Raw genomic sequence first — 16,437 nt, forward strand, 5'->3', positions numbered from 1 at the left:
AAGCCCAAAAAGATCGTAGCATTTGTGTGAAATCTTCATACTTAGCGCCACCGTTCTTAGTTGTAACTAATTAAGCAGTTGTTTAAACATCAAATAATACACATTGAGTCAGCAGTGGCTCCAACAGGCCCCGGGTGGTTACTGGTTGAAGTACAACAATGGAAAAAGATCATTACAACGTAATGGCAGTAGCTAGGTTAACCCATGTAAAAAGAAGAAATACACAAACATGGCCATAGGTTCCGATCAACTGTTGAGATAATTACTTACAAGGGTGCGAACCAAAGCCATGGCACTTCAGTTAGTAAAACACAAACATAATGGGGAGCAGGTCCTGCTTTACAGCTGGCTGGTCTGAATTGCTCTGACACAAGTCAGAGATAAGGAGTCATAAGATCCTGTTAGCATTAAAAACACTGTCTGTCTGGAAGTGGAATCACCCATGTTACAAGTTTCACTTTGAACCATTGCACACACATATATATATATATATATATATATATATATATATATATATATATATACATATATATATATATATATACATATATATATACATATACATATATATACATATATACATATATATACATATATACATATATATACATATATATACATATATATATACATATATATATATATATATATATATATATATATATATATATATACGGACAAAGACACACCTGCTAACTAGCTACTGAACAGCATGAGTAAACTTAGAATAAAATGTACTCTCTGCAGTAGCAAAAAGCTTTATCGTACCTTGCTACAAAATCATTTTCCAAGTAAGAAATTGAAAAGCAGTAGTACTAACTATGACCCTCTAAAAGTGAAATTCATAGTGATATTGCAGAAAACAACCCAAGGCACCCAACTTTTCCCTTTGTTTACTGAGCAGTGCAGAGGCAGAAACTCAAGATCTATGACATTCTCTACCTAAGGCTTGGTCTGACAGCGGAGACCCGCAGCCTGGGCCGGGGCCGCCCGCTGAGAAGATGAGATGAGGTGCTCCGATATCAACTGACATATTAAAGCTCCACCCAAAAAACATAACAATAATAATAGCAATTTAGTGTAGGAACCGGATGCTCATTTTCTGTTCTACGTCCACCTTCTCCAAGACCTGAGGAAACAACCAAAACAGAACAGGTTCAGATAGAATACTTCTATGTTGTGGTCCTGTAATGTGTAGACACAGCCAGGTTTAAACTCAGAGCTCAGGGCTGTTAGTAATAACTCAAACATGCAAAACATTGAACATGCACATTAGGCAAACAAATATGAATTTCATTTGAAACATTTTAACCTTGCAACCTAGCAGTTGTTCAGACAAAAAAGTTTGTGTCCCACTGGGGTCTCCGAGGCCAAAAATATACAGTATGTGCTCATGGTAATGGTACACGGTCAAAGATTTGAATTGGGTATGGCAGTAGCATGGGTAGTACCCCCGGTGCAAGAGCAATAGGAGTAAAAACGGTTCTTCCATGTGCAATAACTTGTAACTTGTGTCATTACATTGTGTCTTGTTTGTTTGAATGCGTTTCTTTTTATCATATCAAGTTTCCCATTTGGGATAAGGATGAAGTGACTGAACAAGAGGGCGGCTGCTTTCAAGTCCCCGTACGGACCAAAGGACTGACTGTTAAATCTGCGCTAGAGCGGGGCCAGTTCACTCCCTGGGCACTGCCGTAGTGCCCTTGAGCACCGAAGTCCCAGGGAGTGCTGACAATGTGGCAGCCCCATTGCTCCAACACCTCTCCATTACTGCATTTCTATGGGTCTGTGTGTGCAAGTGTGTGCATGTGTGTGTGATTAACTGGGAGCAACAATGTTGTTTCTACATTAAGGAATCAATCCAGTACCTTTTTAAAAGCACCCTTCTAATAGCATTTATTACTTGGCTAAATACAATAACTGAGTAGCATAAATTGATAAACAATGGCAGTGTGTATGTTAGGGGGACAGATACAGTACCCTCGGACCACAAAACTTGCCTTGATGAATTCGTTGAAGGAAATGGAGTTATCTCCATTGGTGTCAGCCTCCTGTATGGTCCTGTCAGCAATGCTGCCAAGCTGTTCATCTGAAATGTTTACACCAACCATCATCCGCAAGACCTGTAAAGAATGAACACAGAGTCACTTCCCGGGTTAATGAATAGCAGTGAAAACCAGTTCCAGGCAAAGATTAAATAATAGCCATGTAGGCCCAAACAATGTGACGATGGTGCTACGCGTATTTAAGCACTACATACGATAATGTGCAGTTATTACGGTTAAACGGCGAGCAAGCAGCAGCCACACTTGACTGTAGAAGTGATTTTCCAATGCGGTGAGCACATATTTACTGAAAAACAAGCAAGGTTACTTTGAGTTGCACGTTTAGAGCGTTCGTGCATCACACGAAGCAGGCGACACAGAAGTGTTTTGCGCAAAACAAGAGATCTGTCTGAGTCATTTAACCCCCGAGCTTATAGCAATTACAGGTCGCACAATGTCACCAAACCGACATGGCTTCACAGAGGGACAACAAATAACATGGGGGAAGCCAAAATACAGGATATTAGACGTCTAGGGAACAATCAACCTGTAGTTAAGGCGAGATATCGCATCATTATCAGGCCAAGGGCAAAGTCTTCTCCTTGACAGGGAAATCCGTCCTGTAGAGCGTTTGGATATGGCCATTGCACAATAGCATTCGTTCCTTTGTTAAACACAGACTGAATAGCAAATGGTTTTTAGAGATAATAACAATTGATTTTAATGAGGAAAAGAAAAGACATCTTTGAAATCGAATGTATTGACCATCGGGCGGATTGTTTCAGCCGGTTGTCGTCACAAACTGTGCTGTGACTCAGCGTCCCGTTTACACGGCCAACACTCCACTCACCTGCAGCAACTCATCCCGAGAGATTTTGTCATCTCTGTCCAGGTCATACAGGCGGAAAGCAACTGGAACAATAAAAGAAACATAGAAGTCATGCCTGACGCTTATTGAAACTGGTGTGAATGTTCATGGTACCGGTCACTATCTCCACCCAGGCACGCCCGGGTGACCGAGCTCTGCACTCACAAAGCAGCTTGTTTGTCCTGCTGTTGAGTGGCTCGCTGACAGCGGCGTTCTTGCTCTTTTCATTGTCCTCGATTGGTCTGAAGTGAGCTAGGGTCCGCATAAAGCCCCTGAAGTTGACCTGGTCCTCTCTAAAAACCAGAGACAGAGAATAATATACTGTAACGCGGCACATTAGAACAAGAACAAAAAAAGGAATTACTGCAACTTTGTCACAGCAAAGCTCAGATGACTAACTAATAAGTAATCCAGCTAAGGTGTTTTTGCAACACATTGGAAACTCAAAATAGACGTAACGTAACACTGTTTTACACATTCAAACGATTTGGCATGATCTTAAGTTGTTCTGCAGCCAACCCAAAACTAGAGCAACAAGAATACACCTATAAACCATTACAAGCCATGGCTAAAATTAAGACGCCTACACATCTGACTTTTAGGGATTTTAATGATACGTTTGGAAACATCTGGTTTTTGACTTTCAGGGATCAGCAAAAGAACTGCAGAACATACAGAAAGAACCTACGGTGGTCAAAAACCCAAACATTTTTTTCCTTTCCCCAAACAGAATTGGCAGAACAGACCGAGCTTCTGAGGTCTGCAGTCAGGCAGCCACAACTGAAAAGCCTGGTGGCCTCGATTTGTGGTGGCTGTGAATCAAAGCGATAATACACACTCCTGTGACAAACAAGATCTTCAAAGACCAATAACAGGGACAACTCACCCCTCGGGAAAGAAGGCATTGATGATTCTGTCTCCCAGCGGATTGATGGCCAACTCCGGGATTCTCTGGAAATCTTCTCGGCTGCAGACACGAGGAGATATTTTTAATCTCAAACAAGATATTGTTCATATAAAACCTTACAACAATTCACCGCAGATCTTAAACCGTGATCTACTTGCAAAGCTCTTTGAAAGCGGACTCGATTTGAAAGCAAATATGAAAACAAGAGAACATGAACGGAAAACAGGAGGGCAAACGAATACTTCTAGTGCCCGACTTAGTTTGTCAGCCAGAGAAACACACCCATGGTCCATCAGTAGGACAGGAAGATCGTCAGCTTAGACACATCTCACTGTTGTGGCAACTAATCAATGATAAGAAAGTCACCTTGGGGGAAAAGAGAAGGTATCCGACTGCGTGATGCGACAGAAAGCAACAGAGTCACAACAAGCTGAAACAGGAGCGGGTTTTGATGTCTTTCAAAAGAAAGGAGTTCTCCTCTCGTGGCCAAATCAAACGGCTGGTCCAAACCAAGTCTTAAACAAATGTTTTAGCTTTAATAATTACCCATTTCTTCACCTATTGCTTGTTCTGTCCAGACTACAAAAGTTAATCACAAACTATAGAAATGTCACAATGGTGTCTCAACTGAATACTGAATCCTCACTGCGCTCGGATAATGAGCTACATGAAAGATTTCATTACCAATCAGTTTGAGTGAGGTCTTGCTGGTCTGAGGCTGACCACCATTATCCAACGACAATACACTGCTACTGTCCTATTGGATTTCTATTCAAGTAGTACCTTCATCGAATAGTACTAGTTTTAAAGAACATTTTTCTGCACCTTCAAATTACTAAATTGACTAAAAATGCTCTTTTTCAATTCAATTTAATAATGTTTCTGTTTATTTATAGTACAGGCCTGTGCCTCTGCTATAAGAACTTCAAAATGAGTTAATGACTGTTTTGGACCAATACTCACACAAGCAAGGCATTTCCTAAACCAGTTAGTAACGAGCCCATCTCGCCCTCCATTATAGAAGATGTCCTGCTAGGCTTGTATGGTTACTGCAAGAAACCAAACTAATCAACTACAGTCTCAAATTGGGGTTCATTCTCACATTGGTGGTTACAACCAAGTCAATGTACTCAAGTACTGTACTTCAGTACAAATCTTGAGGTACTTGTACTTTACTTAACCCCTTGTGTTGCATTACCGTCCAAATTTAAAATCAACACTTTTGTTGAGACTTTTTAATCAATGTTTAACTTTCTTACGTTTCTGTTCCTTTTTTGCAACACTGTTGATGCTTTTATCAATCACACTACGTAACAATAACATATTAACTTTAGCTTTACAGTTATTTTGAGAATTTAAGGCCAATAAACCTCATTCATAGGTAATTGTTTGAGTTAGAAAAGCAGAAATTAGGAATTATTTAGACTATAATTAAAGGAATGTCTGTTGATGGATAATAAGACTGGAATATGTCAACTTCTACTAAATACTATTTCAAAACCACTTCAATTTTTTTCTCCAAATGCTATTGAATTAAAAGACAACCCGAAATTATTGATAGTAGAGATTTTTACTTGTCAAAGAGCGTTGTGTGGAATCAATCATGTTATTTGGGGTAATTAAAAAGAACATTGATATATAAAAAAGGGTCCTTTTGACCCGAGGACAACATGAGAGTTAAGTCTTTTCTTTCCATGCCACTTTCTACTCCAACACATCTCTAACTCCACTACATAAATCTGACAGCTTTAGTCACTTTACAAATTAAGAATGTGTTACGCAAAACACATGTAGTTTATATGATATGATGTTGTATTATAAAATTAAACTACCCAACAACAGAACAGCCTACAGGTTCAGATGAAATGATGAGACCATAAAAAGAGCATTTTCAATGAAGGGCTTTTACTTGTGACAGAGTATTTTTTTACAGTGTGGTATTAGTACAGGATCTTAATACTTCATCCACCACCAGTGGTTCTTATTGCATACCTGAGGGTGCCGTTTTCTCCTTTATCCAGGCTGGTGAAACGGCTGTACAGGCGAGTGATCTGACTGTGGGAGACTGTGGAGAAGACACCAAATATGGGAAAGATTTTACTACACGATGGAGTAGAAGATATCAGGTACACAGTCCTTCAAGCAAAACGTTTCACCGAATACTGAACCTTATTACACTACCAGAAGTCTTCTTTGGAGGTGGCATGTGTGCACTATAACCCAGTTAAACAGCCAAGAGAGTAAGCACAGCAGCAATGTAGCTAGCTTGCTAGCTAAGTCATGCAAGAAATGATATTAGCGCAACTTCCTTCTAGTCAGTGATTTTGCTGAATAAAAAGTTAACCTTCAAGTAACTGGCAACATAAATGTGTAGCCAGCTAATGTCTAATATAAGGCTTACATTAACAGGCTTCCCACATGAATTAGTTTGAGCTCAACTTACAGCCTGTCTCCTTCTTAATTTCTTCGATTTCCTCTTCTCGGAGTAATGTGGATGCTCTGGAGCCCATGGCGAAAAGAATAAAAGGTGTTAAATACTAACGGACTTGCTTGCCGGACCGGTCTTGAAAAAAATCTCACTAGTTGTGAAAGAATGTCTAACCGGGTTTATGTTAAAGTTAGCAAACGAGCTAACGCGGCAAGCTAAAACCAGTTCCACTCGTGAAAGCAGCTGCGAAGTAACACTGCCGTGACAGCGAACGTGAACTATAGTTGTCGACCGGCTGTTTTATGTTCTCCGAGTGATGAAGCTCGGCAAATAGCCTGTTTGCTAGTAGAGCTTCTCTATGGTCTGTCGTGCATTCATAATACCAAGACGGGTTCCGGCAGGTTGTCTTACGAGGTAGGTGGAGTAGAGGGCAGGTACTCAACGAGACCGCCTCCCTTTCAGGCTATGCTGCTTCCAGGACGCACACAAAGGCATGTCTCGCCCACTTTGCCTGATTGGCTTACCCCGGTATTCTCACCCAAGCGTTACCAATCTAATTCTCCTGTCAACAAAGGCAACCAGTTCTAGCCAATCAGAGCCAGAGAAGGGTGGGTCACGCCTTCACCATATGACGCTCGACAAAGAGTGGGTAGCACATCATTTCTTGCCTGCTTAAAATTTGAAACTAATTTCTTGTATACCTATATATCTGTTAAAAAATAGAACGTTATCTACTCTGTTAAACAAATTATAATGATATTTACAATTCAAAAGAATACTAACGAGCAGATATTTGAAAGTTCATAGATTGCCGTTACACAGAACAGCTAGCTGCCGAATGGGGGACCATCCTGCTAGGGTGACCATTTTAAACACAACAGTCGGCCTGCCGTTGGTCTCAGGCTCAAATGTTGCTGAAAATATGAAAATTCCAATAAATAAACATGTGCATAGGGAACTAAATTCAAGTCACTTTTTTTAACAATTAAGGAATGAAAAAGAAATAACAAACGGCCTTACCAATAAAAGACCCCTCCAGATATATGGGTTGTGTTCAATGTATGTGTGTGTGTGTGTGTGTGTGTGTGTGGGGGGGGGGGGGTTAAGGTTATGGTTAGGGTTAGGTGGGGGGAGTGTCCAGAGAAGTAAAAAAAATGTAGTTAATTTAAAAAAAAATCTATAAATTTGAAAGTTTTTCAAATTTTTGTTAATTTTAGTTCAAACATCCAAGTGACGTATGATTCAAGCAAAACACATTTTGAGCAGAGTTGGACTTGATGTGACGGATGTGCAAATCCTTAAATCATAACCATTTAGCCAAACATCAAATAATGAACATCAATATCTAATGATAAAAGAGTTACAAATTGTCTCCCTGTTGTAACAAAAGAGGAGCTCACACAAACATATACCTAACAGCTTTTTTTGGTCAAACTACAAATGAGCTTATACTGCGAGGCAAACATGGAAGTCAGTAATGTCAATAGTGTCATGAGTGTTTGGGTGTAACATGGAGTGTGTGTGTGCGTGCAGGGATTTAGCTTTTTGTTCTATTTCAAGATGCAGGTCAGAAAAACGCCACTAGATTGTGCAATTTCATTATTATTTCCTACAAGGAGTCAATAATCAGTGCAGCATTTGTTATGCGATGGTATGATGTGTACACTGTATACAAGGCTGTAAACCTATCAATTAAAACAAATCTGTGGCACTGATACTTATCACAAAGAATATCTGTCAGTAGTTCTGCAAGTGAAGTAATTAGGAATAAATTATAACAAATAATACCATAACTAATCAAAAATTTAACAAAGATTGCGAGATCGATGATAACTTTAGAGACCACATATGTTATTACAATTCATCCAGAAAGGGACTGGAATATGTGTCCACATCCTGTCAATCCATCAAGTAGTTCACTAAACCACAAATGTGTACCTCACGGTGGCAATAGAGACCCGTAAGGGGATCTTTAAAGCCATCAGAATCTATTGTCTGTGAAGACTAAATGTCGATACAGAATCTTGTGCCAATTTTCTAGTAGATGATGCGATGCTTCACAGGATAAACCCTTTTTCATATTTTCAATTAAATGTGAATCTTGGGTGCCGCCCTCTGCTGCATGTCATTCCCCCTCTCTCTCCCCTTTCATGTCTTCAGCTGTCCTATAGAAATAAAGGCCTAAAATGTCAACAACAAAAAAATAACATGGAAAAAAATGTTATTTCTATGTATTTAATCTGGCGGTTTTTCATCTCATTAGAACGCAATAAAAGTCAAATCACTTTTAGCATTTATATTCCAAATTTGCACACAGGCCATGGAAACGTCTTAACATTGATACCAGTCAATCCTAGCGTAAATGGATTTATTTGTCTCACCTACATTTAAAACTGGGCTCTTTGTGTATTGTTTTCATGTCCAGTTCTATACAAATAGCTAGGATGTAATCAAAGCATCATACTGGATAGAGGTGAGGAGGAGGGGATAGTTTTAATGTGGGTAAAGTAGGAGTCCCGGTTGGATCAGGCACTAAATATGCTTTAAAAAAATCCTTCTAACAGAGATAAATATCCCGTAAAATGCATCAGGTGTCAAAAAAGCTCACAGGGAGACCAAAAGTCTCCAAAAAGCTAACAGTGGATTATGATAAAGGAAGATTTGTGGGGATCTAACCGTCTGTTAGGCAGAGGAGCACACTTAAAAAGGGTTTCTGTCACAAGAAAGTAGGCTTAGATAGAATTATTTTAACTCCCAACAAATGTGTGTGGCCGGGTTGGATCTGAGGTCGAGCTGGCATACGTATACTTTGGAGGATTATGCCTCGACACAGAGGTCAAGGGTTTGGATCTTACCTGTAACGAATTCCTGCATGTCTTCCACTTCTCACCTAGTTGTCCTATCAAATAAAGGCAGAAAAGCCTCCAAAAATATAATTTAAAAAAAATATTCTGAAGACTAGCTACTACAATGTGTGAAGAATCCTACCGTGAGGAATATTATCTCCAAAAATGTGTTTTAAAGAATATTTTTGGACATTTTAGGTCTTTATTTATAGGACAGCTGAAGACATGAAAGGGCCCAGTGGGGGGGAAACGACATGCAGCAAAGGGCCGCCAGGTCGGAGTCGAACCCTCAGCCGCTGCATCGTAGAGCAAACCTCTGTATGTGGGTGCGTGCTATACCTGGTGAGCTACCCTGGCGCCCAAATGTGTTTTGTTTTTTAAAAAAGCATGCGCTGAAAATTCAGAGGTAAAAATAAATAAATAATTTAAGTCATTTTGTTTAGCAGTTTTGGTCTTTAACATTTATTTCAAGAAGACTCTTGAGGTTCAACAAACATTCAATGTTCAGTGGTATGTCCTTTACATGTCAATCAACCATTCATGCCAGGCCATCCGCACATAGCTAAGATCAAAAATAAATTCACGTCAATTCCATGTTAGAATTGTCTACCTATGGCCTAAAATAAAAAGAACCACAGCAGTAAAATATCATCCTTAAACCTTTGACAGTGATAGTGCAAGTCACAGTAAAACAAGTTTAAAAATTCTCAATAAAATCAAAACACATCACAAGTTAAAAAAAAAAAAAAAGAAAGTTAGTGTGTTGATAAAACAATAACGTCAACTCCACGTCAGATTGATTCCCAAGCAGTGCATAAAGAAGCTCCGTCTTCTCAGGCCTTCCCAAATGAAAGAAGGCGTTCGATGGGAGACTTTCAGTTTAGAAGCCTTTGGACTTGTTGAAATGACACACAGAGTCCATGGCGAGCTCGATGCTGCAGAGAAACAACAAAAACACAAAAGGGTTCAGCGTCAAATATTAACCTATTTAATAAAAACACGTCTGATGAAGACTGGATCTGTTACATCTTTTACTGCTATTAGTGCACAGTACCAAATCCCTAGAACAGACTTTTTAAAATATTATCAGATACAGTACGTCACATCATTGTATCTTTACGTAAAAAATCTCCCTTAAACTTTTGTCTGAAAGTTCCCAGAATTCCTTTGTTTTGTGAGAAAAAAAATTGGGAACTAGAGCTTAAAAAGAAGTTGCTAAACCTGTGCATAGAATTGACCTCACTTCTGACTACAAACATTAAAGTTGAATAAACTAATAAGAAATGTCTCTATAAATAATATACATAACTCCAGTGAAGCTCAATACGTTTGATAATACATATGCTCCCATGTGTAGAAAATGTGGAACTGAATTAGTAGCATTTATGCATTTATATTGGTATTGTAAAGCTGTGTATTCCTTTTGGGAGAAGATTCATAAAGCAATTCAAGACATGTCTAACTGTACTTTTGAGCTATGCCCTATGTAAAATGTAATAATAAGTTTCCCTATACAAGGAAATATATGATAACAAGGTTTGCCTAATTTTGCTAAAACCTGTACATTTACTCCATGGATTTCCCAGTCAGGACCCTCCTTGGGTCAATGGCTGGAGCAGATAACAGACTTATTGCCCATTGAAGACCTTACAGTAAAAGGCATTCAAGACTGAAAGAGTTCCTATCCACAAAGTTCTTAGTACTGAATTATATAAAGACTATAAAATAACAAATTCACATTGAAAAATAGATAACCCACATACTCTGATAGTGTTATTATTACTGTATTTTCTCTATTGTTTTTGAGTAGCTGTGTGTATGTGATGTGTTAAATATTTACCTATTCAAAAAGGAAAAATAATAGGACAAAATAATTAGTTTTCTATAGATTAAACCACGATAAGAATAGTTCTTACTCCCTACTAAAAGTGGTAAGAGAAGTGGGGCCCACCTGTCAGCAGAGTACCCTCTCTCACACAGGTTCACCAGAGCGTACAGGTGTCTCAGAGCGTATTCATACTGAAACACAAGAGGACATCACATGTCACAGAAATGGCCCCACAGTCTGATACTGAGATTTCCTCTTTCTGCATTTGTGGCACTCCAAATGTCAAACCGCTCCAGAGAACAGCTACATGGAAGTACCCTGGGAAATATCGTGATGGAAGTTACGATCAAGGGTTTTTATTCCCCAGACCGACTAGCATTACCTTTGGCTTCACAGATTTGAATGTTTATCGGTGTATTTTTATTCAATGTTCCACTAGATAGCACATTGTAATCCTGGTTTTGAAAGGTGCATTATAGACAGACAGACACATCTAAAGTTTATATCATAATCTAAAATCTGTATCACATCCAAAGAACAAAACCCATGAGTTGTCTCCGTCATACAAGTTACCTTTAGTGTTAACATTAGTTTCACATAAAGCTTCACCAAAATTGTAAATTGAATGAGATTTTTCCTGGCGCTCTCCCTCTCATGGACATATGCATACGCAAAACAGCCAATAGGAACACTCGCGCTTACTGAAATGACCTGTGATTGGTCAGATTCACCGGTCACGTTCCAGATTATTGAAAGCCTGAAAACGGAGCCAAGAGAAGGTGCAGAGGTCTAGCTTTCTCCCAGACCACTGGAATTACAATATGCTGAAAGATTATTATGGAATACTTCGCCAACAACGCCAAAAATAAAATTGCCTACCACAGCTATACAATGCATTGATTTGAATGAATGACGAGTTATCAAAATCAACAAAGAGAAAAATAAATGACAAGATTAAAATGAATAGCTAAAATAAACCATATTAATTCACCTTTTGTTAGTCCGTAACATCATCTAGTCTACTACTATTATTATCTTGCGTGTCTCCATTACTGTCACATCACATGGCTTCTGGCCATATAAGTCATGGGCCAATTTGCTTAAGTAAGCTTGTTCTCTCTTGCGGTACTTCCCCTTAACAACCACTGACACTGCTAAATTCATGTTTTTGTCTGATCATTTTCTGACAGCAGGACTTTGACTCTCAAAGACGTACTTACTCTTAAACAGGTTCCATTTATCAAGTTAAAAATAAGTGATTCATGAGTTAGAAAGGACACCAGTACTCACAGAAAAACGTTCTTCCATGTGGTAATAATACAAGTGCTCAGGATCAGAGTCAGCTGAAGTGAAAATAAATGAATAAATAACAGAAAGACGTTCTTTGCAGCTCTACCTCCGTTTTGTGCCAGTTGAAGCAGTTGTATTTGTAGTGATTGACTGCAGCCTTGTAGCACTGATGCTGGGTGAGTTTGGCTCTGTCGTTGAGAACATCCTCGGCCTTGAGGTAGTTACCAGTCACCCTCTCAACCACTTGGCGCATAGTATTAGCCAGCATCTCCCTGACCTGAAATAAAAAACACACACACTCAGAAATCTGTACAACTCTGTAACATGAGAACTGTCATGGTAAATGCTCAATTTGTGCAGGTGAATCTTTCCAATAAATCAGATTGGCATAGCACGCGTGAAAAGTCCTTCACAGAGGAAACATGCAAACCTTGAGGTGGGTGTTGATCTCCATCAGCAGCCCTCTTGCAACTGTGAGATCATTGGTGGACATCAGCTTCCTCTTGAGGATGGCCAGAGGAACATCAGGGCTTGGGGTCAGATCAGGATTTTTAACTGGCTGCAGGGTCATTGGAGGAGCGGGTTTGCCGTTGGCCTTGGGGTTACCCTGAAACGCTATGACCTTCATGTGGCCCATAGTCTATATAGAGAGAAAGGAACTCAAGGTAAGTATCAAAATAAAGGCAGGAATCAAACAAGTCCCTCCCTCGCAGGGAGCCCTCGGAGTTCATTCATTCTCTCACCTTGTTTCCAAACTGCTGGACGTGGCTGGTGTTTGTGTGGCTCTTCACGATCTTAAACTGCTTTGTCAAAGTTTCCTTTTTCAGATCCTCCTGGAAACATAATGCATGACAACAAAAATTCCATCAGCAACAACATTTTCTGTTGATGAAGTTCAAATTTCCATTTGTGTAAGACGGGCACTGCCAGGTGCCTTTGAGCATGCACCGTAGCCCCCCCAACCGCTCAGGGTGCTGGTCCAGCACTGGCAGCCCACTCACTCTGGGGCCTGTGTGTAGTGATTACTAACAGAGTGTAAATTGTAATTTCCCCACTGGGGATCATAAACAGTATAAATTATAAATTGCAGGGCCACAGGTGTGATAACTGCTGATGCAAAGTACCAAACTACGGTCGCTGCTATTGGAAACATTCACCACTTGCTTATCCTGTTCCTGCCTCTTGGACACCCGGTGTTTGGAACAGCAGCTGAACCTTTAATGGACTTCATATGGTCTGAGTTGCTATTGTACAGTTTTACCAGTCAGCAACAAAGTTGTAAAATGACCATCAAAACTGTATAAAAAGAGGTCATAAGACGTCACACCCACCACATCTGAGTCCTCCATCCAGTTAACGCTGTACCAGTCTCCCAGGTATGTGTCCCTCTTCTCGTCATAGTAGCAAGCGTAAGAGGACTCCTGGGAGTTGGCTGCTGTGGTGGCGTACACTGAAAAACAGAGATATATTCTCATGTTATACTGTGCAATTGTTTGGTAGAAAATTATAATTTTCCAGTAGGCAAACATAAACATGACTGTTTCTGTCTGCTTCAGATACATTTCAAAGACAACAGCTGAAGCTCTAAAAAGGACAGTTTGAAGGGAAACAAACTGTGTTTTACATTGGGACTTAGGATGTCTCAGTCATTTGACGACTAAACGGATTAAAAAAGGATGCAATAAATTTGCTTGAGCATGATAAAACATCGTTCATCACATGAGGCCAAGCACATGACCGAGTGACACAAATGACCACAAGCCGTAACGCTGACCCCAGTGTTTGACTAAACACAACAACTAAAGTAAAGTCCACAAACCGCAGTGCTGATCTCATCTTGGCCCAGACACGACAAAGATTGTAATGAAATCCCCAGAGCTTTGACTGTTGGTTCTTGAGTTATTGTTTTGAATTAAACATCAATGGTCATGAGGAAAAAGTCAAGGTTCATGCTGTCGGAGGTTTAAGTAGTTCATCGATTGACTCCTTTTACTGATCGCTGCCGTGTGATTATCTCTAGCGTTTTACTGAAAAGTGACTATGATCAAGTCCTGATTAACTCACCGTCAATGTCAGCAGGCAGGTCGGTCATCATGGACCCGGACTCACATGCCTCGATGTAGAACACCATCTGTCAATGTGTTGCGGGGGCAAAAAACAAAAAAAAAGATAGAAAAGATAAAAAGACAAAAACAAGTCATATGATCTGATCTTCAAACACAGCTACATCATCCCCTTATCACTGACCTACAGTACATACTGTAGGATATGCATACACATCTAGGCCTAAAACACATAAATAAAGGATGATGCTGCGTACCTTGTTGTATTTCTTATTTTCGTGCATGTATTTAATGGTGTCTTGGAGGTCGGCAACATTGAGCTGCAGAGAAAGAGAGAGGACAAAACGTTTAATGTAACAACTCCAGAGTACCACCATGTTACGCTTGTAGTTCTTGGCACATCCTGATGTCATCTGATTTGTAGTCTTTTTTACTTGGTCTTTATTTAGCTAATTGCTGATGTAAAATGAATGTGTAGAAAATCATGCTTACATACAGTATATCAAAAAAAGATGTAACTATGTAGATTGTCAGAGGTATGTTTCAGACACAAGTGCCAAATCATTTTAAAAATGATACTCATGTTTCAAAGACTATGCAGCTCTTGATCTGTGTCGTGCGTGTTATCGTCTATCCCCCAACTTCCATCGTCCTTTATGCTGTAGCATCAGCTTTGTTTTTTTAAATACCAGAATGCTGATCAGAAATCAAATTCAGGTCTCCATTCTGTAAGGTAGTCAAGTAGCTCAGTCCCCGGGGGGGGGGACTTGGCTTGGGAATCGGAGGGTCGGCGATTCAAGTCCCAGCATAGACCGGTACAGAGGGTGGACTGGTAGCTGAACAGGTGCCAGTTTGCTTCCTGGGAACTGCTGAGATGCACTTGAGCACGGGACCAAACCTCCAACTAATCGGAGCGCCATCCTAGTGAGGCCTCTTGAAATCTCTCCATACATAATGCATTTGTATACAGGTCCTGTTTGTTTGTGTGTGTGTATGTATATATATATATATATATATATATATTTTAAAAATAAAAAGACTTGACTAAAGACACATGACTATTGAAATAAAGACACATGACTAATCTTAAGAGACATAATTATCTAGCAAAACAAGCTGAGCAACATAGGACTAGTGGAGCAGTAAGGAAACGAGTGAACATTAACAGAGCAGGAAGTAGAAAAGTGCTCACGTCATCATTGGGAAAGGCCAGAATACCAGGCGCCCCGTGGTCGGTAAAGTATACAAACACGTGATCCTTGGGGCCGCTGCCAAGACAAACAGAACAAAGTTAGAGGGAAAAAAATATCTAGATACAAATCTGATGTTGTGCTGCTCGGATTACAGGTGTAATCTCTTCAAGGACATTCAATACTTCTCTTCTCTCTTGTTAAATTTTTTCACTCGCCTTTTCAACACTTTTCCAGAGCCACCTTTGACTTGTGAGGAGTCACCCTTAAGAACTGCCAGGAAGTTGTGTGGAGTCACTTCCTGCAGGGACAACACTCAGTCAGAAATCAAAAAGTCTTAAAATGATCAGTTTGAATATCAAAAGATGCTGCAATACATTTATTCAGGAGCTCTGACTTGAACTCTTGTATAAATATTTGCACTGAAGCACTCACATCCCCGGTGTAGTCTTTAGGAACTCCCTTGTACACATCTGTGCCATTCGGCCTGTTGATCACTATCCCAGGGGTGGGGTTACTGGGAAGAAAAAATGTATGAATCACATATGCAGAAGGAAGTGAAAACTGCTGACCAAACACTGTCACCTGATCATCTGTTCCACTTATGACAGAAACTAGCGTAAACTCCACAGCACTTCATGTTTTTCCACATTCAGCAAAATCCTATTCATTACTCAACAACAAGGACTCTAATGTGTGAGACACTGCAATGTAGCCGTTGCTTTTTGCAGTCGGTATAGAAAATTGTGCAAGCTGCATTCTTGCCTGCATTGTTTAATAACCGTGTCAAGCCTATGATATGGATGTGAACAATAAATGTTATGCATAACTTATCTCTAAAACCTGACTTACAGTATGTGAAGGCATTTTGATGCACAGACACATTGGTTAACGCTTAAGGGTGAGAGTTAATACTTGCAGAATAGCCTTTTTTTCTTAGCTTATTGATTACTATTAAATGTAATAAATAAA

At 39.7% G+C, this 16,437-nt stretch overlaps 2 protein-coding genes and 2 long non-coding RNA genes across 5 annotated transcripts in view; 1 reads left to right on the plus strand and 3 right to left on the minus strand.

The window, feature by feature from the left end:
* The first annotated feature begins 74 nt into the window (after positions 1 to 74).
* The window catches only part of LOC117935446, an 18,219-nt gene continuing 1,856 nt past the window's right edge, over positions 75 to 16,437 (plus strand). Inside the window, exons 1-2 of the long non-coding RNA XR_004654761.1 lie at positions 75 to 150; positions 14,610 to 14,621. This is a non-coding gene — a long non-coding RNA (uncharacterized LOC117935446). The remainder of the gene's footprint in view (positions 151 to 14,609; positions 14,622 to 16,437) is intronic.
* Positions 1,019 to 6,688, minus strand: chp1 (calcineurin-like EF-hand protein 1). Its single transcript, XM_034857624.1, has 7 exons — positions 6,264 to 6,688; positions 5,813 to 5,885; positions 3,800 to 3,880; positions 3,079 to 3,206; positions 2,896 to 2,957; positions 2,001 to 2,123; positions 1,019 to 1,129 (listed from the first exon to the last, which is right to left on the minus strand). The coding sequence occupies exons 1-7, from the start codon at positions 6,328 to 6,330 to the stop codon at positions 1,076 to 1,078; spliced, it is 588 nt and encodes a 195-aa protein (XP_034713515.1). The 5' UTR covers positions 6,331 to 6,688; the 3' UTR covers positions 1,019 to 1,075.
* Positions 9,751 to 16,437, minus strand: part of lgmn (legumain) — an 8,470-nt gene continuing 1,783 nt past the window's right edge. Inside the window, exons 4-14 of one of the 2 annotated variants that reach the window (XM_034857599.1) lie at positions 15,901 to 15,982; positions 15,684 to 15,766; positions 15,468 to 15,543; positions 14,533 to 14,595; positions 14,277 to 14,343; positions 13,544 to 13,662; positions 12,956 to 13,045; positions 12,643 to 12,852; positions 12,323 to 12,489; positions 11,046 to 11,117; positions 9,751 to 10,029 (exon numbers count right to left, since the gene is read on the minus strand). In XM_034857599.1, coding sequence (XP_034713490.1) covers positions 9,975 to 10,029; positions 11,046 to 11,117; positions 12,323 to 12,489; positions 12,643 to 12,852; positions 12,956 to 13,045; positions 13,544 to 13,662; positions 14,277 to 14,343; positions 14,533 to 14,595; positions 15,468 to 15,543; positions 15,684 to 15,766; positions 15,901 to 15,982 — 1,084 coding nt within the window. In that variant the 3' untranslated portion in view covers positions 9,751 to 9,974. Of the gene's footprint in view, positions 10,030 to 11,045; positions 11,118 to 12,318; positions 12,490 to 12,642; positions 12,853 to 12,955; positions 13,046 to 13,543; positions 13,663 to 14,276; positions 14,344 to 14,532; positions 14,596 to 15,467; positions 15,544 to 15,683; positions 15,767 to 15,900; positions 15,983 to 16,437 lie in introns of both variants that reach the window. The other variant, XM_034857600.1, reaches the window with a different exon arrangement.
* Positions 10,461 to 10,860, minus strand: LOC117935445. The gene is made up of 2 exons (XR_004654760.1): positions 10,746 to 10,860; positions 10,461 to 10,552 (listed from the first exon to the last, which is right to left on the minus strand). It is a non-coding gene; the product is annotated as an uncharacterized LOC117935445 (long non-coding RNA).

This window comes from Etheostoma cragini, chromosome 20, assembly GCF_013103735.1.
Source record: "Etheostoma cragini isolate CJK2018 chromosome 20, CSU_Ecrag_1.0, whole genome shotgun sequence".
Taxonomy (NCBI): Eukaryota; Metazoa; Chordata; class Actinopteri; order Perciformes; family Percidae; genus Etheostoma; species Etheostoma cragini.

Bases quoted from the DNA above. Each gene is read 5' to 3' on its own strand.
- chp1 (XM_034857624.1), bottom strand. From the start codon at position 6,330: ATGGGCTCCAGAGCATCCACATTACTCCGAGAAGAGGAAATCGAAGAA. The intron at 2,958-3,078 runs GTGAGTGCAGAG...TTATTGTTCCAG, and splicing joins CAGGACAAACAAGCTGCTTT to TTGCTTTCCGCCTGTATGAC. The intron at 1,130-2,000 runs GCAAGTTTTGTG...TTGTTTCCTCAG, and splicing joins CCTTCAACGAATTCATCAAG to GTCTTGGAGAAGGTGGACGT.